The 23,804-nt window shown below is 42.9% G+C and overlaps 1 protein-coding gene across 1 annotated transcript in view; it reads left to right on the forward strand.

Annotated features, from left to right (window-relative positions):
• The window catches only part of LOC311128802 (voltage-gated delayed rectifier potassium channel KCNH8-like), a gene marked incomplete at its 3' end in the record, with an annotated part of 155,412 nt that overhangs the window by 95,923 nt on the left and 35,685 nt on the right, over positions 1–23,804 (forward strand). The window contains exons 2-3 of the mRNA XM_084161035.1: positions 10,088–10,321; positions 15,939–16,073. Coding sequence (XP_084017161.1) covers positions 10,088–10,321; positions 15,939–16,073 — 369 coding nt within the window. The remainder of the gene's footprint in view (positions 1–10,087; positions 10,322–15,938; positions 16,074–23,804) is intronic.

Consider the following 23,804-nt stretch of genomic DNA (forward strand, 5'->3'; position numbering starts at 1 on the left):
ACTTGGTTAATCTGTTTGGTAGGTTACACACTATTTTTTTTTGTCTGCTCTCTCTCATCTCTTATCACATGGGCAAAATTGTGATGTAGATATTTGAGGGGGACAAACAGGGGGGTCCAGGGGTCCTCCCCCAGAATTTGTTTTTATTTTATCAAAAGCATTTCCTGCAATTCTACACAGTTTGACATGCTAGAGAGTTAGAGCTTAACCACATAGTCCTCAAATGTCTCTGTATACACACATCATGTGCACATGTCCGTAACGCAGGGAAAAGCAGGTCCAATGACTAAGTTAAGAAAGTAAATAAAGAGCCTGACGCAGTTCAGACACCCGGCGTACAAATGTATATCATGTGTAAAAAGGAGGCCTGGGTCATTAAATATACAGTCCATGTATTGAATACATATTTCATGCAGTGTTTGCAAACTAAGTTGTGATAACATCCCATGGGTTATAGATCTAACATGGCCTTCATGGGTCACTGTCCCAACACTGATTATTAATGTCCAGACTAAACTAGCTAGGGGTGTTTCAATTAGTTTATTATTATCATGTACTTATCAATTTAGGACACAATACAGGCACGCACGCATGCACCACTGGCTTGGTGCGAGGGACAGGAACAGGCCGGACCGGGCTGACGACGCGCACCACTGGCTTGGTGCGGGGAGCAGGAACGGGCCGGACCGGGCTGACGACGTGCACCACTGGCTTGGTGCGGGGAGCAGGAACAGGCCGGACCGGGCTGGCGACGCGCACCACAGGCTTGGTGCGAGGGACAGGAACAGGCCGGGCTGGACTGTGGAGACGGACTGGAGGTCTGGAACGGAGAGCTGACACAACCCGTCCTGGCTGAATGCCTATTTCCACACACTCAGTGTGAGGCTTCAGCACAGGACGTACAGGGCTGTGCACTCGTACTGACACTACAGCACGTGGCACTGGCGCAGGATATCCGGGACCGAGGAGGGGTACTGGAGGCCACGAGCGTTGAGCCGGCACACTCCGTCCTGGCTGCATGCCCACCTTAGCACGACACGTGCGTGGTGCTAGCACAGGACGTACAGGACAGTGCCGGAACACTCGCGGCACAGTACGTAGCTCCGCATAACTCGGAACCTGCCCAGTCTCACGCTGCCTAGCCTGAGTACGGGGAGTTGGCTCTGCTCTACCTCTAGGCTCCGCCAACCACCCTTCCAGCCCCCCAAACCTGGTGGCCTCCTCTCCTAAATCGCCGATGCGCCCTGTAGCTGCCTCCAGCAGCCCCGTCGTCCATGCCGTGTGCCCCCCCCCAAAAAATTATTGGGGTTGCCTCTCGCGTGTCCGTCGTCGGCACGGTTGGTGCCGTTTCTCCTCTCTTGCCAGAGCCTGTACCTTTGCCCAGGGCCCTCTGCCCGCGAATATGTCCTCCCATGACCACCATTCGCCCACCTGAGCCATCGTCAGCTTCTCCTCCTGGGCACGCTGCTTGGTCCTTTTATGGTGGGATCTTCTGTCACGATCGTCGTTAGATGAAGCGGACCAAGGCGCAGCGTGGTAAGCGTACATACTTTATTACGTGTTGTACACAACTCACGAACAAAACAACAAACCAAACGATACGTGAAGTCCTAGGTTAACACCAAAACAAACCTTACGGAACAAGATCCCACAATAAACAGTGCCAAACAGGCTACCTAAGTATGGTCCCCAATCAGAGACAACAAGCTACAGCTGCCTCTGATTGGGAACCACCCTGGCCAACATAGAAATACACGAACTAGAACACAACCTAGAAAACTAAACAATGAAACCTACACACCCTGGCTCAACATATAAGAGTCCCAAGAGCCAGGGCGTGACAACAATACTTAGGGGGCTGTTGTCAAGAGCACCTCAGCTTTTGTTCATATGTATTCATTCATCCAGTCAACTGTTGCCCAATATACTTTTTCTTGCACAATACAGGTTCAGCAGACCCACTTTAAATGTGCTTTTAGAGGCCATTCAATTCAATGTTCATCCCCAAAACAAAAACTGTATCAGTAACCGACTTACAACAGAAATATCAAATCTAACATTACGCATTAATGGTGTTGATAAATGTACTACAGAAGCACTGAATAATCTAGACGCAGTTTGAGGAACTTATTCAGGAAAGATCGGGTTTCACTTATCTAAAAACCAGAGCAAGTTTTTCCTAAACCTTCAATATAGAAACGCGACCAAACATAACCCACAGAAAATAGTTACAAACGATGGAGAAAGCCTTATCACACCAAAGGAGATTTTGAATGAGAAAGTAAAATATTTTCAACAAATGTTCTCTTGTCAAGTTCCTGATGAGTTTTGTGATATCCTTCTCCCAAAAAATAATGTTAAACAATCGCTGACACAAACAAAAACTTGTGAAGGCCTAATTACACAGGATGAATTATGGTTGGCATTTGATTCCTTTGAGACTGGGAAACCCCTTGCCTTGATGGCATTCCAATAGAGACACAGTATATCAAACTTTTTATGAACTACTGAATGATCCATTACAATCATGTTTTAATTACTCGTAAATAAAGGGCAGACTGTCAGACACACAAAAAGAGGAACTGATCTCTCTCCTACTGAAGCAGGAGCCAGGGGGGCAATACAAAGACACAGTCTTGTTAAAAAGAGGCGTAAAACAAGGTTGCCCTCTGTCACCATACTTCCATTGCCTTCAGAAAGTATTCACATGCCTTGACTTTTCCACATTTTGTTGTGCTACAGCCTGAATTTAAATTGAGATGTTGTGTCACTGGCCTACACACAATTCCCCATAATGTCAAAGTGGAATTATGTTTTTAGAATGTTTTACAAATTCATTCAAAATGAAAAGCTGAAATGTCTTGATAAGCCTAAATAAGTTCAGGAGTAAAGATTTGCTTAACAAGTCACATAATAAGTTGCATAGACTCACTCTGTGTGCAATAATGGTATTTAACATGATTTTTGAATGACTACCTCATCTGTACCCAACACATACTATTATCTGGAAGGTCCCTCAGTCGGGCAGTGAATTTCAAACACAGATTCAACCACAAAGACCAGTTAGGTTTTCTAATGCCTCGCAAAAAGGGCACTTATTGGTAGATGGGTAAAAAAAATTAAAATAACATTGAACATCCCTTTGAGCATGGTGAAGTTATTAATTAAACTTTGGATGGTGTATCAATACACCTAGTCACTACAAAGATACAGGCGTCCATCCTAGCTCAGTTGCCAGAGAGGAAGGAAATCTCTCAGGGACTTTAAAACAGTTACAGAGTTTAATGGCTGTGATAGGAGAAAACTGAGGATGGATCAACAACATTGTAGTCACTCCACAATATTAACCTAAATGACAGAGAAGGAAGCTTGTACAGAATCAAAATATTCCAAAACATGCATCCTGGTTGCAACAACGCCCTAAAGTAAAACAGAAAAAAAATGGCAAAGAATACAAAGCATTATGTTTGGGGCAAATCCAACACAACACATCACTGAGTACCACTCTTCATATTTTCAAGCATGGTGGTGGCTGCATCATGTTATGGGTATGCTTGACATTGGAGTTTTTTAGGATGAAAAGAAACGGAATAGAGCTAAGCACAGGCAAAATCCTAGAGGAAAACCTGGTTCAAGTTTCTTACCAAGACGACATTGAATGTTCCTGAGTGGCCTTTTGCTTAAATCGGCTTGAAAAACTATAGCAAGACTTGCAAATGACTGTCTAAAAATGATCATCAACCAACCTGACAGAGCTTGAATAATTTGTAAAAGAATAATGTGCAAATATTGTACAATCCAGGTGTGCAAAGCTCTTAGAGAATTACCCTGAAAGACTCACAGGTGTAATCGCTGCCAAAGGCGATTCTAATGTGTATTGAATCAGGGGTATGAATAATTATGTAAATTAGATATTTCTGTATTTCATGTTTAATACATTTTCAAAAATGTCTAAAAACATGTTTTCACTTTGTCATTATAATATATTGTGTGTAGATGGGTGAGAAAAAATATATATTTAATACCTTTTGAATTCAGACAGTAACACAACAAAATGTGGAATAAGTGAAGGGGTATGAATACTTTCTGAAGGCACTGTATATGGCCTTCGCTTGACTGGAGGTTAGGTGGTGAATACTGCCTGCCTGGGGTTTCATAAACATAGACTGGCTGTACAGGGGCCAACCCTTAGATGTAACAACAGCTTGAACTCTTAGAATAAAGGGTTCCAAAAGGGTTCTTCGGCTGTCCCTATAGGAGAACCCATTTTGGTTCCAAGTAGAACTATTTGGGGTTCCATGTAGAACCATCTGTGTAAAGGGTTCTACATGGAACTCAAAAGGGTTTTACCCTCATAAAAAAAAATATTGTAAGGAAAAAGAGGAGGAGAAAGAGAGGAAGAGAGGGAGAGAGGGAGAGAGGGAGAGCAGTGAGTGGTATCATAGGGAATGTTAGAGACATCAATTACTTCAGTACAGTCATGTCTGAATCTGTATCACATTACGGAATCAGTAATGAGGAGAGAGAGAGAGAAACAGAGAGAGCGAGAGAGAGAGAGATAGAGAGAGACAGAGAGAGGGAGCGAGAGAGAGAGAGACAGAGACAGAGACAGAGACAGAGACAGAGAGTGGTGTTGATGATATCCTCAATGAAATGATAAAATATTCAGACCACAAATTCCAATTGGCTATACTTAAACTCTTTAACATCATCCTTAGCTCTGGCATCTTCCCCAATATTTGGAACCAAGGACTGATCACCCCAATCCACAAAAGTGGAGACAAATTTGACCCCAATAACTACCGTGGGATATGCGTCAACAACAACCTTGGGAAGATCCTCTGCATTATCATTAACAGCAGACTAGTTCATTTCCTCAGTGAAAACAATGTACTGAGCAAATGTCAAATAGGCTTTTTACCAAATTACCGTACGACAGACCACGTATTCACCCTGCACACCCTAATTGACAAACAAACAAACCAAAACAAAGGCAAAGTCTTCTCATGCTTTGTTGATTTCAAAAAAGCTTTTCACTCAATTTGGCATTAGGTTCTGCTATACAAATTGATGGAAAGTGGGGTTGGGGGGGAAACATACGACATTATAAAATCCATGTACACAAACAACAAGTGTGCGGTTAAAATTGGCAAAAAACCCACATTTCTTTCCACAGGGCCGTGGGGTGAGACAGGGATGCAGTTTAAGTCCCACCCTCTTCAACATATATATCAACGAATTGGCGAGGGCACTAGAACAGTCTGCAGCACCCGGCCTCACCCTACTAGAATCTGATGTAAAATGTCTAATTTTTGCTGATGATCTGGTGTTTCTGTCACCAACCAAGGAGGGCCTACATCAGCACCTAGATCTTCTGCACAGATTCTGTCAGACCTGGGCCCTGACAGTAAATCTCAGTAAGACAAAAATAATGGTGTTCCAAAAAAGGTCCAGTTGCCAGGACCACAAATACAAATTCCATTTAGACACCGTTGCCCTAGAGCACATAAAAACTATACATACCTCGGCCTAAACATCAGCGCCACAGGTAACTTCCACAAAGCTGTGAATGATCTGAGAGACAAGGCAAGAAGGGCCTTCTACACCATCAAAAGGAACATAAAATTCTACATACCAATTAGGATCTGGCTAAAAATACTTGAATCAGTTATATAACCTATTGCCCTTTATGGTTGTGAGGTCTGGGGTCCGCTCACCAACCAAGAATTCACAAAATGGGACATAATGATCAAAATCCAGAAAAGAGCCGTTAAATTCTATAACCACTCAAAAGGAAGCGATTCTCAAACCTTCCATAACAAAGCCATCACCTACAGAGAGATTAACTTGGAGAAGAGTCCCCTAAGCAAGCAGGTCCTGGGGCTCTGTTCACAAACACAAACAGACCCCACAGAGCCCCAGGACAACAACACAATTAGACCCTACCAAATCATGAGAAAACAAAAAGATAATTACTTGACACATTGGAAAGAATTAACAAAAAAACTGAGCAAACTAGAATGCTATTTGGCCCTAAACAGAGAGTACACAGTGGCAGAATACCTGGCCAATACCAATACCTGAACCAAACTTAAGGAAAGCTTTGACTATGTACAGACTCATTGAGCATAGCCTTGCTATTGAGATAGTCCGTCGTAGGCAGACCTGGCTCTCAAGAGAAGACAGGCTATGTGCACACTGCCCACAAAATGAGGTGGAAACTGAGCTGCACTTCATTTACATTTTAGTCATTTAGCAGACGCTCTTATCCAGAGCAACTTACAGTTAGTGAGTGCATACATTCTTTTTTTAATACCCCCCGTGGGAAACGAACCCACAACCCTGGCGTTGCAAACGCCATGCTCTACCAACTGAGCTACATCCCTGCCGGCCATTCCCTCCCCTACCCTGGGCCAATTGTGCGCCACCCCATGGGTCTCCTGGTCGCGGCCGGCTACGACAGAGCCTGGATTCGAACCAGGATCTCTAGTGGCACAGCTAGCACTGCGATGTAGTGCCTTAGACCACTGCGCCACTCGGGAGGTGGCGCACTTCCTAACCTCCTGCCAAATGCATGACCATATCAGAGAAACTTACTCTATTTCCCTCAGATTACACAGATCCACAAAGAATTCGAAAACATACCCAATTTTGATAAACTCCGTTATCTACTGGGTGAAATACCACAGTGTGCCATCACAGCAGCAGGATTTGTGACCTGTTGCCACAAGAAAAGGGCAACCAGTGAAGAACAAACACCATTGTAAATACAAGCCATATTTATGTTTATTTATTTTCCCATTTGTACTTTAACTATTTGCACATTGTTACAATACTGTATATAGACATAATATGACATTTGAAATGTCTTTATTCTTTTGGAACTTCTGAGTGTAATGCTTACTGTTAATATTTATTGTTTATTTCACTTTTGTTTACCATCTACTTCACTTGCTTTGGCAATGGTAACATATGTTTCCCATGCCAATAAAGCCCTTAAATTGAAATTGAATTGAATTAAAATTGAATTGAGAGAGAGACAGAGAGATAGAGACAGAGACAGAGAGAGAGAGAGAGAGAGAGAGAGAGAGAGAGAGAGGGAGAGAGAGAGAGAGAGACAGAGAGACAGAGAGACAGAGAAAGAGGGTGTCAGAAAGAGAGGAAAGCGAGAGAGAAGAGAAAGAGAGAGATCAATGCAATTAGCAGGTCTTGCTTTTTAATATGGAAACTGTATCCAGGCAACAGCTAGCAAGGAGCTAGAAGTGATCAACTAGACGCTGATTATTTAAGAAACCAATGACTGGATGTTTACTTGCCCGTCTCAGGACTGTAATGGGAGCAGTTTCCATGTGGATTTGCTGTTAAACATCTCTACATGGGGCGGCGTGCAATTGGCCCAGCGTCGTCCAGGGTAGGGGAGGGAATGGCTGGCAGGGATGTAGCTCAGTTGATAGAGCATGGCGTTTGCAACGCCAGGGTTGTGGGTTCGATTCCCACAGGGGGTATGAAAAATAATAATGTATGCACTAACTGTAAGTCGCTCTGGATAAGAGCGTCTGCTAAATGACTAAAATGTAAATGTAAAATGTACATCACAAGGAGAGTGGCCACACAGATTCCTGTGTCTCCTGGTTGGCATTATTGTTAGCGTAGCCTAACGTTACATTAGCGAGTGATTAAGATAACTTGATGGATTTCCTCAGTTGACTGATGGGCTGATCCCTTTGAACAGTACTTAACCTACACACACACATACACACACACACACACTTTCTCTCTCTCTCCCATATACACACCTGATGCCTGCTCCTCTCCCCAGGCCAGTGATCAGTGAGGGCCATCTGGTTGTCCTCTGAGAGTTCTCTGAGTGTTCAGTGTGCCCCCAGGGAGTCCTATCCCAGGCAGCCCAAATAGGCCTAGTGCTACAACATCCAACCACACTGAGCTTGTGCCCCAAATGGCACCCTATTCCCTTTATAGTGCACTACTTTTCTCATCCCCTATAGGTCAAAGATAGTGAACTATATAGGGAATAGGTTGCCATTTGGGACACACTCTGGGAGATATGAGGAGATGTAAGGAGATAGCACAACCTTAACTGGTACATTGAGGGATGGCTAAACTCACTGGCTCCATCAGATCAGAGCTGCCAGCTATGCTTTACCTCCCACCTTACCTCCCACCCTGCCTCCCACCCTGCCTCCCACCCTGCCTCCCACCCTACCTCCCACCCTGCCTCCCACCCTGCCTCCCACCCTACCTACCACCCTGCCTCCCACCCTACCTCCCACCCTGCCTCCCAACCTGCCTCCCACCTTACCGCCCACCCTGCCTCCCACCCTGCCTCCCACCCTACCTCCCACCCTGCCTCCCACCCTACCTCCCACCCTACCTCCCACCCTGCCTCCCACCCTACCCCCCACCCTGCCTCCCACCCTACCTCCCACCCTGCCTCCCACCCTACCTCCCACCCTACCTCCCACCCTACCTCCCACTCTGCCTCCCACCCTACCTCCCACCCTACCTCCCACTCTGCCTCCCACCCTGCCTCCAGTTTTTGGCTTCTATCTGACTGTGAGTTTCTGTCTCCTTTTTCTCGTTCCCACTCAGCCTCTCTCTCTCTCTCTTTCTCTCACACACACACACACACAGAGAGAGAGAAGGGTGAGAAAGATGTGGAAAAGAAAATGAGAGGTTATCCTCTCTCTCTCTCTCTTTCTCTCTCTCTTTCTCTCTACACACACATTCATCACCCCCCCAACACACCCCCTCACACATAATCAGGTGTGTTGACATCCTGTTTATGAACATGTCTCAGGGATTTGATTAGTTCCCTCCTTCCTTCTCCCCACACTTCATTACAGCTCTCAAATCAATTTAGTGCCTCCATCGAACATCTATCTACACAGTACACAGAGCACACAGCAGAATCCAGCACTCTCCCCTCCAGTACCATTACACAGTGAAATATTTAAACAAGCAGCTCCCACAGGAGCCCTGTGATCAATTGATCAATATGAACACCCGGGCAGAAAGTAATACTCAAAAGGAATATTCTTCCATTTGATTGCCGCAGGAAAACATTTTCATGAATAGAGAAGGGACAGATTACATTTTCCAGTCAGCCTAACACACACACACCCGAAGAGACAGGCACATAACACACAAGTGAGTGAACCAACACATACACTTCCTCCCTCTCCACGACAAGAGACCAGACACATAACACACAAGTGAGTGAACCAACACATACACTTCCTCCCTCTCCACGAGAAGAGACCAGACACATCAACACAACAAATGGAGGTTCAAGCCAGGGCATGTTTGTCCCTGCATGAGGCATTGTTAGTGGAATTACCAAATCTGTTCTGGGTTTTCAATGAAACTCTAATGAAAGAACAGGACATTTTAGCATGTCTGTTTACATTGGGCCGTCCCCTTATGTTTCTCTTTCTCAGCTTGTCTGAAGATTACATTTACATTTTAGTCATTTAGCAGACTCTCTTACCCAGAGCAACATACATGAGCAATCAGGGTTACGTTTCTTGCTCAAGTGCACATTGACAGATTATTCACCTAGTGGGCTCAGAGATTCAAACCAGTGACCTTTCGGTTACTTGCCCACCGCTCTAACCACTAGGCTACATGCTGCCCCAGCTCTTGTTATGATTAATTTCCCATTCCTGGTGCACAGTGAGGATGTCCCAATACAAGGCTGATGATTCCCTGCTGCTAACATTCCTGGTGCACAGTGAGGATGTCCCAATACAAGGCTGATGATTCCCTGCTGCTAACATTCCTGGTGCACAGTAAGGATGTCCCAATACAAGGCTGATGATTCCCTGCTGCTAACGTTCCTGGTGCACAGTGAGGATGTCCCAATACAAGGCTGATGATTCCCTGCTGCTAACGAAAAGAAAAGTTGCTGGAATGAAAACGAACCTGAAACTCAAATGATCTGAGCTGATAATGGACCGTTTGAGAGCTATACAACATGTCCTGTGTGTCCGTTTTTCAGTTGTATAACCCCCTTTCTCTTCTCTTTCTCTCCCTCTCTTTCCTCTCCCTCCCTCTCTCACTCCTACAGACAGTAACTTTGTCCTGGGTAATGCTCAGGTGCAGTCCCTCTACCCTATCGTCTACTGTTCTGATGGCTTCTGTGAGCTGACCGGCTACGCCCGCGCCGAGCTGATGCAGAAGAGCTGCGCGTGTCATTTCCTGTACGGGCCGGAGACCAGCGACCAGCTGACGGCGAAGATCCAAGGGGTGTTGGACGACAGGGGGGAGTTTAAGACAGAGCTGGTGTTCTACAAGAAGGGAGGTGAGAGACTACAGGGTGTATCCCAAATAACACCCTATTCTCTATATAGTGCACTACTTTTGACCAGATGCCTCATAGGTAGGGAATAGGGTGGCATTTCAGATGAAACCAGGAAGGTGAGAAACAGAGAGACAGTTGGTCACACCCTAGTCACCAACATTGCCTTATAGGTTCCTGAGAATGAAGCAGCGAACGTTGTGTGTGTGTATTGGGAGGGGGGTAGGTGTGTATGTGTGTGTGTCTGTGCGTACGCGAGCGTGAGAGAGAGTTGTCACTGATGACTCAGGGAAAGAAGACAAATCAACAATTTATGTAGTGTATCAATAAATCTGTGCTTTTATTGATGAGAGCGAATAGGACAGAGATTGATGAGACGGACAACGGCGACAGGGAACTGGGCCATAGGACACATCATATTTGAGGATAAGGAAAGAACTGACATTGAAGAGAAGACCGATTGGTTTTAGACAGGACAAAGTCGGAAAACTAGCTTGGCTGGGAACAGGGCTAGACAGCTGCTACTGGGAGAAATAAGCCTTAAACAAAGACAAGCACAGCCAAATGGAGGACAGTCTCAGTGAGACTTAAAAAGACAAATTAAAGGTTGTTTTGCGCTTTATTGGCACTGCATATGCATACATTAACATTTTACAGCCCTCTGGGGTAGGAGAAGAGAGAAGAAACAAATGTAGTAACGTTTTGTGAATTCCGTCGTCAAGGCGTGTGTGCGTGTGTGTGTGTGTTTGTGTGTGTGTGTGTATGTGTGTGTGTGTGTGTGTGAGAGAGTGTACGTGTGTGTGTGTGTGTGTGTGTGTGTGTGTGTGTGTGTGTGTGTGTGTGTGTATACTTGCTTGTGTCCTCACGACACAACTTGAGCCTCCAGAATGATTCAAGGGTTATTAAGCCCTGTCCCTCATCCTCTGGTCCAGGTCCATATTCACACAGTGTGTTGAACACCATGTAATCCAGCTAATGTCATCCACCAATCCACCCACCTGAAACAGAGAGAACAGCATTAACCATAACAGCCGTGTAATAGGACTCTTTCTCTATGAATATGAGGCTGTTTTATCTTGATTATATCAATTTATGTACAACCACAACATGTCCTCCCGCATCAAACAGTGTTACGTGACTTTGTCAGGGTTGTTTTTAAAGTTCCAGTTGAATCACTGAAAGGCAGAGTGGCAATAAAAGCATGATAAAGAATCCTTGCATCCGCACCAGGGGCCTCGTTTATAACCGTTGAGTACATTTCACACTAAATTTATGCGTGCGGCATTTCTGAAAAGTCTGCAAACGCACACAAAATATTGAGATTTATCAAATTGCCGCATGTCATACATGCGCATGTTTCCCGTTATAAATCAGACCTGTCATAAAACTGTTCACCCATGAACGAGCATTAAAACTCTGCCTGGAAAGCGCCCTCCATTCACCTTTTATGGTGACAATAATACCCTTGATTTGCTGTATAGGCCTAATTTGGAACTATTGGCATTAGGCCACGAGTTTTGGAAGATTCAAAGACAACAGTTATTCGCTGTGGTGTAAGTCCCTAGAGGATGCAATCAGTGTATGGTCAGCTGTGTGCTTATGGAATCCCTACTTCGCTTCAATAGTGAATGCTATGGGGCTCAATATGGTCTCAGTGTTGTGCTTATCATAACAGGTTGAATATTGCCTGCCAGCACCTTCATGTAGTTGATGGTGATTGATTAGTCAAATTGTGGAATAATTAATCACCTCACCTGAGCAAAGCCTTACCTCACCTGAGCAAAGCCTTACCTCACCTGAGCAAAGCCTTACCTCACCTGAGCAAAGCCTGGAGGAGGCTAATTTATGCCTGACACACACCATCATTATACATCATCTTTGTCATTGTCTTCATCACCACCACTGCCACCATCATCATCATCATCTGTTTTAACCATGAACACAGTATGACAGCGAGATAATAAAACCAAAAAACCAAGAAGAAGAACATCTGTCTCATCATTGCAGTTACATCATAGGGGTCATTCATACGGGCACAGAAGACATCAAACTGTTTTTTACCTTATTTTTAAAGCTGCCCAGAGAGGACGTTGTTTTTATGGGCAGAGGCAACTCATTCCACTCTGAGGCTCCAGTATACAAGAAAGTACCTTTCCCAGCATTACTCCTGAACCTGTATAAGCACACATTAGCAACACCTGATTTGGTGCTGTGATTGTGTGCATCCCTAACACAGGGAAAGTATTTAGTGTAAATAGTCACAGTGTGAGGAGAGAGACTCACAGACCTGTATGACCTGGGTCAGTCTCTTCTCTTCTGACTTCACACCTCTACACATGATCTCTTCTGTCACTCTCCTGCCTGCCTGCTAAACATCTGGGAGGATATAGCATGGCTCACCTCTCACTGCCAGTCACAACCAGGGGTGACAGTAGATTTGATTTCTTCCCGGTACGGGACCTCTTATGTGTGCACATACTTTAAAAATGTATTATCTTTTAATGTGGCATAAACACAACCAGCAGTGATGGTTTCCTCTGATTGTTAAACAAAAGGCTCCTTTGAGTCTGGCTACCTGCGCACGTTCGTCCACTCTAGAAGAATTCCCACATCCATACAGTGCACTGTGCACCTGGAACCTGGAACAAGACATCTGTTACAAAACACCAAAAGGTTTAATGAATGACATTCGGCAATTGTCAAATAGGGCTACGCTTTTGAGCTGAATTGATGCGTCCACTGCTCTCCGCGCGCGTCTCGGCCACTCATTTCTGCCTTGGCAAAATGTCACCGTTGTTTTCTAACCTCACCGCATTTTGGATCGTACTTCCACGGGTTTTCAAGTCCATTCACTCTGACACTGACATGCGCTAATGATAAATAATAGTGTAGTCTTTTCATCCTTGTTTTAATTATTGTGATAGGCTCATTTTTTACTGGTACGGTGTACCCCCACTATTTATTTTGTTGGTACTCTGTACCGGACCGTTCCGACTTGCTTTCACCCCTGGTCACAACAACCAATACAGTATGGTAAAGAAAGGGGGATTCAAATAAAATAAAATCAAATTGTATGTGTCACATGCGCCGAATACAACAGGTATAGACCTTACCGTGAAATGCTTACTTACAAGCCCTTAAGTATTGTATGGATTGTTAGGTTCTAAACAAACAGAGTAAAAACTCAAACGGATGACTAGAAAACATTTATTCACACACTTGGTCAAACAGCTGCTAAGACAAAGACATGTTTACACAAGCACATACACTACCGTTCAAAAGTTTGGGGTCACTTAGAAATATCCTTGTTTTCGAAAGAAAAGCAATTTTGTTGTCCATCAAAATAACATCAAATTGATCAGAAATACAGTGTAGACATTGTTAATGTTGTAAATGGCTATTTTAGCTGGAAACTGCAGATTTTTAATGGAATATCTACATAGGCATACAGAGGCCCATTATCAGCAACCATCAGTCCTGTGTTCCAATGGCACGTTGTGCTTGCTAATCCAAGTTTATCATTTTAAAAGGCTAATTGATCATTAGAAAACCCTTTTGCAATTATGTTAGCACAGCTGAAAACTGTTGTGCTGATTAAAGAAGCAATAAAACTGGCCTTCTTGAGACTAGTTGAGTATCTGGAGCATCAGCAATTGTGGGTTCGATTACAGGCTCAAAATGGCCAGAAACAAGTAACTTTCTTCTGAAATTCGTCAGTCTATTCTTGTTCTGAGAAATGAAGGCTATTCCATGCGATAAATTGCCAAGAAACTGAAGATCTCATACAACGCTGTGTACTACTCCCTTCACAGAACAGCGCAACCAGAATAGAAAGAGGAGTGGGAGGCTCCAGTGCACAACTGAGCAAGAGGACAAATACATTAGAGTGTCTAGTTTGAGAAACAGACGCCTCACAGGTCCTCAACTGGCAGCTTCATTAAATAATACCCGCAAAACACCAGTCTCAACGTCAACAGTGAAGAGGCGACTCCGGGATGCTGACCTTCTAGGCAGAGTTGCAAAGAAAAAGCCATATCTCAGACTGCCCATCTTAATCTTTTATTTTTATTGGCCAGTCTGAGATATGGCTTTTTCTTTGCAATTCGCCTCTTCACTGTTGACGTTGAGACTGCTGTTTTGCGGGTACTATTTAATGAAGCTGCCAGCTGTCAACTCCTTGCACATCTAGACATTCAATACATCTCTGTTGCTAGTCAGGAACTTAATTAGTTCCTCTTACTGGTATAGTCATGTCCCCACCTCCTGCTAGAACCTTTGTGTGCATGTAAGTATATGTGTGTAACAGGACTGTTCCTCCTAACTTCATCTGACCCGACCTCGGGCCGAATTCCTCACTCCTCCCTACTCCACGGCTGGCCTACCTTATCAGTGACTGAAACCAGTATTTTGCCCTTTGCCTCCCTCCTTAGGAGCCATGAGATTTAACAATACCATGTTTTGACAGAATGTAAACTTTCTGCACTCCCCATTCCTCACTCAGTAACTTTCCATACACCTAGTTCTTAACCACCCTCCATTGACCCCAACATATTTATTCCGATACATGTAAAGTCATCAATAAGTTATAGTATGGTAACATGAATAAGGATATTTCAAGCTAGAATCCAACAGGATGTACATTCATAAAGTATGGATGACATCAGTTGAATAGAGACTAGCAAACTATTTCTCTGGTCTGGTTAGCTCATTTGTTTTCATGCAGCCAGCTAGGGCCAAACTCATTTCACTTTCTGAATGACCCTTTTGGAACTACGCTTCCTAAAATGAAAAAGCTTTTATTCACTAATAAAGACATCCTGCATTTGTCTCTCTCTCCATCAGTAATAACTGTGTCTAATAGAGAAGCTCTAGGCTTTGACAGGGTGCAGAATATGAAGCTAGACATGCACACAACCACACAGCATTTAAATGAGTTAGCAAAATAACAGACAAACGCATGCGTGATGCACACATGCTTGTTTTGAACTAAGACTTGGCAGACCACTTCCATACACAGAGTGCCCTTCCAGAGACACAAAACAAAATAAAGTGAGGTAGTGAGATGTTGTTTTCTGTGTTTTGCTGTTATTGTAACATACTGGGCTAGAGCAGTCAGTAGCTTTTCCAATCTCTACAGGAGATGGCAGGAGCTTTTCCAATCTCTACAGACAGCTGGAGATGATTTAGTTGTGTGAATGGACTATGTAGTAGAATGACGTGTGCGTGTGTGCGTGAGTGTGTACTTTAAATAACATTCTTAGAATGTTCTCTACATGTTCTCTGAATGTTTGTCAAGTTTCTTAAAAGTGCTGAGAATGTTCCAAAGCCAAGCAACTATCCTGAACCATTCCCAGAAAGTTGTGGGAAGGTTGTATGGAAAATAACTATAGGACAACCACGCTCTCACCAAGCTCTAAGAAACATCGGGTTCTCAGAACGTTATGTGCTAGCTGGGATGTATACATCTTTATCAGTATCATCTCCATCTCTTTTTGTACCAATCTGCCACAACAAATATTTACCTGATTCACTGTGTTTTTCTACCAGTATGTGAGCAGTAGTCTCCTTTCAGAGCCACTATGCCTCCAGTGAGTGATATGCACCTCTATCTGCGTTCCAGGTACCCAGTTCTGGTGTCTGCTGGACATCGTGCCCATTAAGAATGAGAAGGGAGAGGTGGTGCTGTTTCTGGTGTCCCACAAGGACATCACTGACAACAAGAAGGACCAGGACCCAGAGCAAGGCCCCGAGACTGGTGAGTTACCCTGGGTTAGACCAGGACCCAGAGCAAGGCACCGAGACTGGTGAGTTACCCTGAGTTAGAATCTGACTTAACTTGGCTTAGAGTCTGACTTAACATGGGTTAACCTGGGTTAGAGTAGGTCTTAACTTGGGTTAACTTGGGAGGGAGTAGAGAGAGACAAGATAGAGAGAGACAGAGACAGAAAGAGACAGAAACAGAAATGGAGAGCGAGACCGAGACAGGGAGAGAGGATAGAAAGATCTGAGTATTTGATTATTTTATACCGTCAAATTAGCTTTTACAGCTGTTCTCTATCAAATGTATACTTCAGAGAAAGGCTACCTTGATGATAGCTAAATACTATTTAAACGCTTGCCTTCCAATTCCCCCTTGCCTTCCTGTCTTATACTTATGCTAAAATGTTTATTCTATTCTACTGAGCCATTACTTTATGTTCGTATTTATATATTTTATTATTGTTTTTTGCATTGTCGAGAAGGAACCTGCAAATAAGCATTCGTTGGATGGTGTATACCATGTTTATCCCGTACATACGACTAATAAAAGTTGAAACCTGAAACTACCTGATCTGCTCCTAAACTCTGCCATTCTCCCTCTCTGCCACTCTCTGGGATTGTTCTAATGCATATCTCATTTGGCTACAGATGACTCAGCTTCATTCAGCTGTATTCAGCTTCACTGGAGGCTGATTCAGTTTTGTTCCAGACACTACACAGGGTTACTAAATTTTTTACTAAAGCCAGACAAATTACAGAGTGAAATGATGAGAGATAGATAGAGCTGACGAATAGGTAGAGAGAGAAGGATGGAGGGAGAGAGAGAGAGAGAGAGAGAGAGAGAGAGAGGGAGGGAGAGAGAGAGGTGTTAATGTTTTCTGTTCTGTGATTTATCACAAGGACGTAATGACTGTAACCTTTAACGAGCCTCATCAGCATACAGGTGTTACACTGTTATAGATTAGGGAGGGAGGAAGGGAGGGATGGATGGAGAGAGAAAAGTGGGAGAGAGAGACAGAGAAAGAGATTGAGAGAGAGGAGGGGGGCGGGTATTTGAGACAGTTGGTTGTTCTGTTTGGTAGGTTACACACTTTATTGTTGTCTGCTCTCTCTCTCTCTCTCTCTTATATGTTATCACAAGGGCAAAATTCTGGTGTAGATATTTGGAGGGGGCGAACAGTAGACGCGGGGTCCTCCCCCAGAATGTTTTGGGACTTTGTTAAATGCATTTCCTGCAATTCTACACAGTTTGACATTACTTACAGTGAGGGAAAAAAATATTTGATCCCCTGCTGATTTTGTACGTTTGCCCACTGACAAAGACATGATCAGTCTATAATTGTAATGGTAGGTTTATTTGAACAGTGAGAGACAGAATAACAACAAAAAAATCCAGAGAAACGCATCTCAAAAATGTTATAAATTGATTTGCATTTTAATGAGGGAAATAAGTATATGTCATGAGGCTGAGAGAATATTTAGCCATTTTAGAGTTAATTTCCTGCAATTCTACAAATGTTGCAATGGGCCAGATAGAGAAATTTGCTTTTTTATAGCTCATCTCATGCTATTCTTCACATTTTCCCATGAGGATGAGATTTGTTTTTGCAGTTTTTAGAGCTAATATCCTGCTACTCTAAACATTTTGCCATGAGGCTGAAAGAAAATGTTGCGGTTTTAAAGTAACTGTCCAGTGAAAAACTCACTTTTCAAATAAAATCAAAAAAAAATTGTCACATACACCGAATACAACAGGTGTAGACAGACAAAATTAAACGGCCTATTTATATAATGAATATGAATTCGGAGACAGAAATTATTAAATATTAAAGCATTAGACCTATCACCAAAAGCTTCAGTCATACAAAAGTTATACTTAAATCCGAACTGGTTCTCTAGCAAATTAGTAAGATTGTCTCACCCAATGTTCAAGAATGGCCTTTTTCCCTTTATTCAGATTACAACCTCGCACTTTCAGTTATTTGAAAAGGAAATCATCTCCCAAATATCACTATTTCTAAAACAAGCCATAGAAAGTTGGTTGCAATTTCAATGTAATCCTCCAGAAACGACAGAACAAATAATGCAACAAATATACTAATTTGACAAAATGTTTAAAAAAGGTATAATCTTCGTAAATGATATCATTGGTAGGACTGGTGGAGTTATGTCGCACATGCAGCTAACAAAAACATGTCTGCTCTACCCAAAATTTCAACCAAATAATTGCAGCATTACCGCAAAAATGGAAGAGGAAAGTGGAAGGGGGAAAAAGTAAGGAACTTGTCTGTCGGCCTTGCATTAAAGAACATCATTGGTTAAAGAAAACTGTGATAAATAAAAAAGTATACTAGTTTCATTTAAGGACCAAAGGATTGACAGCCGTCCCATATAGATTGCAAAATAGTTGGGAAGAGATTTTTGACATACCGATCCCATGGCATAGTGTTTATGAATTTATACGCAAAACGACGCCGGATTCAAAACGTATTATTATTAGATCATTTGTTTTGGTACTGTCCATTTGTAGCTTGTTTTTGGACACAGGTCCAGGAATGGCTAAAGGATTGTAATATTTACCTGGAGCTAACCTTGCAGATAGCATTACTGGGTGATCTGAAAAGTCATAGTCAATCGATCAATAATATAATAATACTTTTAGCAAAAATGTTTATTTTCAATTTACAATCTGTAGAAACAATGAGAATAGAAAGGTTCAGAACTTTAGTAAAACATCACAGTACAGTTGAAAAATATATGGCAAATAGAAATCCAATATGGATGGTGTTAAGAGATAGATGGGTGGTGTCGAAGGGAGTTGAAGGATGGGACTAATAACAACTAACAACAACTAATAACAACAATATATTTAATAATGTAAGCATACTGTGTCCATAATAAGTATATAGGTTATAGGTTGAGAGCTTTTGTGAAAGAGCACAGTTAGAAAGATATGGCATATAGAAGCAAACCGGATGGACATCATGGAAATTATCGGAGAAGTTGAGGGTAGAGGAAGTTCAGGAGTAAAAACAAACCAAATTGAATTATTGTAAAATTGACTGTGTCCATAAAATGTATATAGTATGTATAAGTTGGAAGTAGAGGCCTAAGCATTGTTGTACACTAGTTTACTCTAATTAGGGAAGGGGCTGTGGGGTTGGAAAGTAATAAAGGGAAATATATTTATAAAAAGGATATGTATATGTATGTGTATGGATGTACGTATGTGTATGTATGTATGTGTGTGTATATATATAAATGTAAATGGTACAGTGAAATGGTTACAAGCATAGTGGAGTCTTTTGGTTAGACATGTAGCTAGCTAGCGAGCTAAACAATGAAACATAATCCCAATTCATAACATTACTACCATGCATGAATCTGAAGGTAGCTAAAGCTAACCAACTAGGTTCAATGTTAGCTAGTTAGCTAACATTAGGCTATAACGAGTAATGCAAATGGTTTCTGAGATTTATTATTAAGGCACATGAAAGTTCACATGTTCCAGAAGGCATTTCTGCCCCCCAAAAAACATTTTGATAAAACATGTATGTTTACATTCAAATGGCTCTCCTGTGAAGTAGTGACATGCGACATACGCCTAGTTTTCTGAAACGAGTCACAATTGGTTAGGAGCCCGTAAAACGGCAGCCATCCCCTCCGGTGCCATTTAAATGTTCATATTCTGTTAACTCATACCCCCAAAAATTTGATGGCTCATCCTATACTCGTATTTGTGACCAAAGCATAAATTGGAGAAAAAACACTTCAAAAACACCACCTCAAACATGTATCTGAAACAGACATGTACATTTTTTTTGCTATTTCCTCATACAGGATGATGTCCAATCAGCGGGCTACTCGCATTAATAATCTCTCTCTCTATTCACCATCTCTCTCTCTCTCTATTCACCATCCCTCTCTCTCTATTCACCATCTCTCTCTCTATTCACCATCTCTCTCTCTCTATTCACCATCTCTCTCTCTATTCACCATCTCTCTCTCTCTATTCACCATCTCTCTCTCTATTCACCATCTCTCTCTCTCTCTCTATTCACCATCTCTCTCTCTCTATTCACCATCTCTCTCTCTATTCACCATCTCTCTCTCTCTATTCACCATCTCTCTCTCTCTATTCACCATCTCTCTCTCTCTATTCACCATCTCTCTCTCTCTATTCACCATCTCTCTCTCTCTATTCACCATATCTCTCTCTCTATTCACCATCTCTCTCTCTCTATTCACCATCTCTCTCTCTCTATTCACCATCTCTCTCTCTCTCTCTATTCACCATCTCTCTCTCTCTATTCACCATCTCTCTCTCTCTATTCACCATCTCTCTCTCTCTATTCACCATCCCTCTCTCTCTATTCACCATCTCTCTCTCTATTCACCATCCCTCTCTCTCTATTCACCATATCTCTCTCTATTCACCATCTCTCTCTCTATTCACCATCTCTCTCTCTCTATTCACCATCTCTCTCTCTCTCTATTCACCATCTCTCTCTCTCTATTCACCATCTCTCTCTCTCTATTCACTATCTCTCTCTCTCTATTCACCATCTCTCTCTCTATTCACCATCTCTCTCTCTCTCTATTCACCATCTCTCTCTCTATTCACCATCTCTCTCTCTCTATTCACCATCTCTCTCTCTCTATTCACCATCTCTCTCTCTATTCACCATCTCTCTCTCTCTATTCACCATCTCTCTCTCTATTCACCATCTCTCTCTCTCTATTCACCATCTCTCTCTCTCTCTATTCACCATCTCTCTCTCTCTATTCACCATCTCTCTCTCTCTATTCACCATCTCTCTCTCTCTATTCACCATCTCTCTCTCTCTATTCACCACCCCTCTCTCTCTATTCACCATCTCTCTCTCTCTATTCACCATCTCTCTCTCTCTATTCACCATCTCTCTCTCTCTATTCACCATCTCTCTCTCTCTATTCACCATCTCTCTCTCTCTATTCACCATCTCTCTCTCTCTATTCACCATCTCTCTCTCTCTATTCACCATCTCTCTCTCTCTATTCACCATCCCTCTCTCTCTATTCACCATCCCTCTCTCTCTATTCACCATCTCTCTCTCTCTATTCACCATCTCTCTCTCTCTATTCACCATCCCCCTCTCTCTATTCACCATCTCTCTCTCTCTATTCACCATCCCTCTCTCTCTATTCACCATCTCTCTCTCTCTATTCACCATCTCTCTCTCTCTATTCACCATCCCTCTCTCTCTATTCACCATCCCTCTCTCTCTATTCACCATCTCTCTCTCTCTATTCACCATCTCTCTCTCTATTCACCATCTCTCTCTCTATTCACCATCTCTCTCTCTATTCACATCTCTCTCTCTCTATTCACCATATCTCTCTCTCTATTCACCATCCCTCTCTCTCTATTCACCATCTCTCTCTCTATTCACCATCCCTCTCTCTCTATTCACCATCCCTCTCTCTCTATTCACCATCTCTCTCTCTCTATTCACCATCTCTCTCTCTATTCACCATCTCTCTCTCTCTATTCACCATCTCTCTCTTTCTCTATTCACCATCTCTCTCTCTCTATTCACCATCTCTCTCTCTCTATTCACCATCTCTCTCTCTCTATTCACCATCTTTCACTCTCTATTCACCATCTCTCTCTCTCTATTCACCATATCTCTCTCTCTATTCACCATCTCTCTCTCTCTATTCACCATCTCTCTCTCTCTATTCACCATCTCTCTCTCTCTCTATTCACCATCTCTCTCTCTCTATTCACCATCTCTCTCTCTCTATTCACCATCTCTCTCTCTCTATTCACCATCTCTCTCTCTCTATTCACCATCCCTCTCTCTCTATTCACCATCTCTCTCTCTCTATTCACCATCTCTCTCTCTCTATTCACCACCCCTCTCTCTCTATTCACCATCCCCCTCTCTCTTTACCTTGGTTTACTGATGAGTCAGTCAGTTACTTCCTGTTAGACTCACCTGTGGCCCCAAACACTGTAAAGGTGTCTTATTAACAGTGAAGGGATGGAGGGAGAGAGGGAGGGAGGTTTTCCTATGTATTGTCAAAGACTCCAGCCACCCTAGTCATAGACTGTTCTCTCTGCTACGGCACGGCAAGCAGTACCGGAGCGCCAAGTCTAGGTCCAAAAGGCTTCTTAACAGTTTTCTGAAACGAGTCACAATTGGTTAGGAGCCCGTAAAACGGCAGCCATCCCCTCCGGTGCCATTTAAATGTTCATATTCTGTTAACTCATACCCCCAAAAATTTGATGGCTCATCCTATACTCGTATTTGTGACCAAAGCATAAATTGGAGAAAAAACACTTCAAAAACACCACCTCAAACATGTATCTGAAACAGACATGTACATTTTTTTTGCTATTTCCTCATACAGGATGATGTCCAATCAGCGGGCTACTCGCATTAATAATCTCTCTCTCTATTCACCATCTCTCTCTCTCTCTATTCACCATCCCTCTCTCTCTATTCACCATCTCTCTCTCTATTCACCATCTCTCTCTCTCTATTCACCATCTCTCTCTCTATTCACCATCTCTCTCTCTCTATTCACCATCTCTCTCTCTATTCACCATCTCTCTCTCTCTCTATTCACCATCTCTCTCTCTCTATTCACCATCTCTCTCTCTATTCACCATCTCTCTCTCTCTATTCACCATCTCTCTCTCTCTATTCACCATCTCTCTCTCTCTATTCACCATCTCTCTCTCTCTATTCACCATCTCTCTCTCTCTATTCACCATATCTCTCTCTCTATTCACCATCTCTCTCTCTCTATTCACCATCTCTCTCTCTCTATTCACCATCTCTCTCTCTCTCTATTCACCATCTCTCTCTCTCTATTCACCATCTCTCTCTCTCTATTCACCATCTCTCTCTCTCTATTCACCATCCCTCTCTCTCTATTCACCATCTCTCTCTCTATTCACCATCCCTCTCTCTCTATTCACCATATCTCTCTCTATTCACCATCTCTCTCTCTATTCACCATCTCTCTCTCTCTATTCACCATCTCTCTCTCTCTCTATTCACCATCTCTCTCTCTTTATTCACCATCTCTCTCTCTCTATTAACCATCTCTCTCTCTCTATTCACCATCTCTCTCTCTATTCACCATCTCTCTCTCTCTATTCACCATCTCTCTCTCTATTCACCATCTCTCTCTCTCTATTCACCATCTCTCTCTCTCTATTCACCATCTCTCTCTCTATTCACCATCTCTCTCTCTCTATTCACCATCTCTCTCTCTATTCACCATCTCTCTCTCTCTATTCACCATCTCTCTCTCTCTCTATTCACCATCTCTCTCTCTCTATTCACCATCTCTCTCTCTCTATTCACCATCTCTCTCTCTCTATTCACCATCTCTCTCTCTCTATTCACCACCCCTCTCTCTCTATTCACCATCTCTCTCTCTCTATTCACCATCTCTCTCTCTCTCTATTCACCATCTCTCTCTCTCTATTCACCATCTCTCTCTCTCTATTCACCATCTCTCTCTCTCTATTCACCATCTCTCTCTCTCTATTCACCATCTCTCTCTCTCTATTCACCATCTCTCTCTCTCTATTCACCATCCCTCTCTCTCTATTCACCATCTCTCTCTCTCTATTCACCATCCCTCTCTCTCTATTCACCATCTTTCACTCTCTATTCACCATCTCTCTCTCTCTATTCACCATATCTCTCTCTCTATTCACCATCTC

The sequence above is a fragment of the Coregonus lavaretus genome, assembly GCF_964263955.1.
Source record: "Coregonus lavaretus genome assembly, chromosome: 5".
NCBI classification, from domain to species: domain Eukaryota; kingdom Metazoa; phylum Chordata; class Actinopteri; order Salmoniformes; family Salmonidae; genus Coregonus; species Coregonus lavaretus.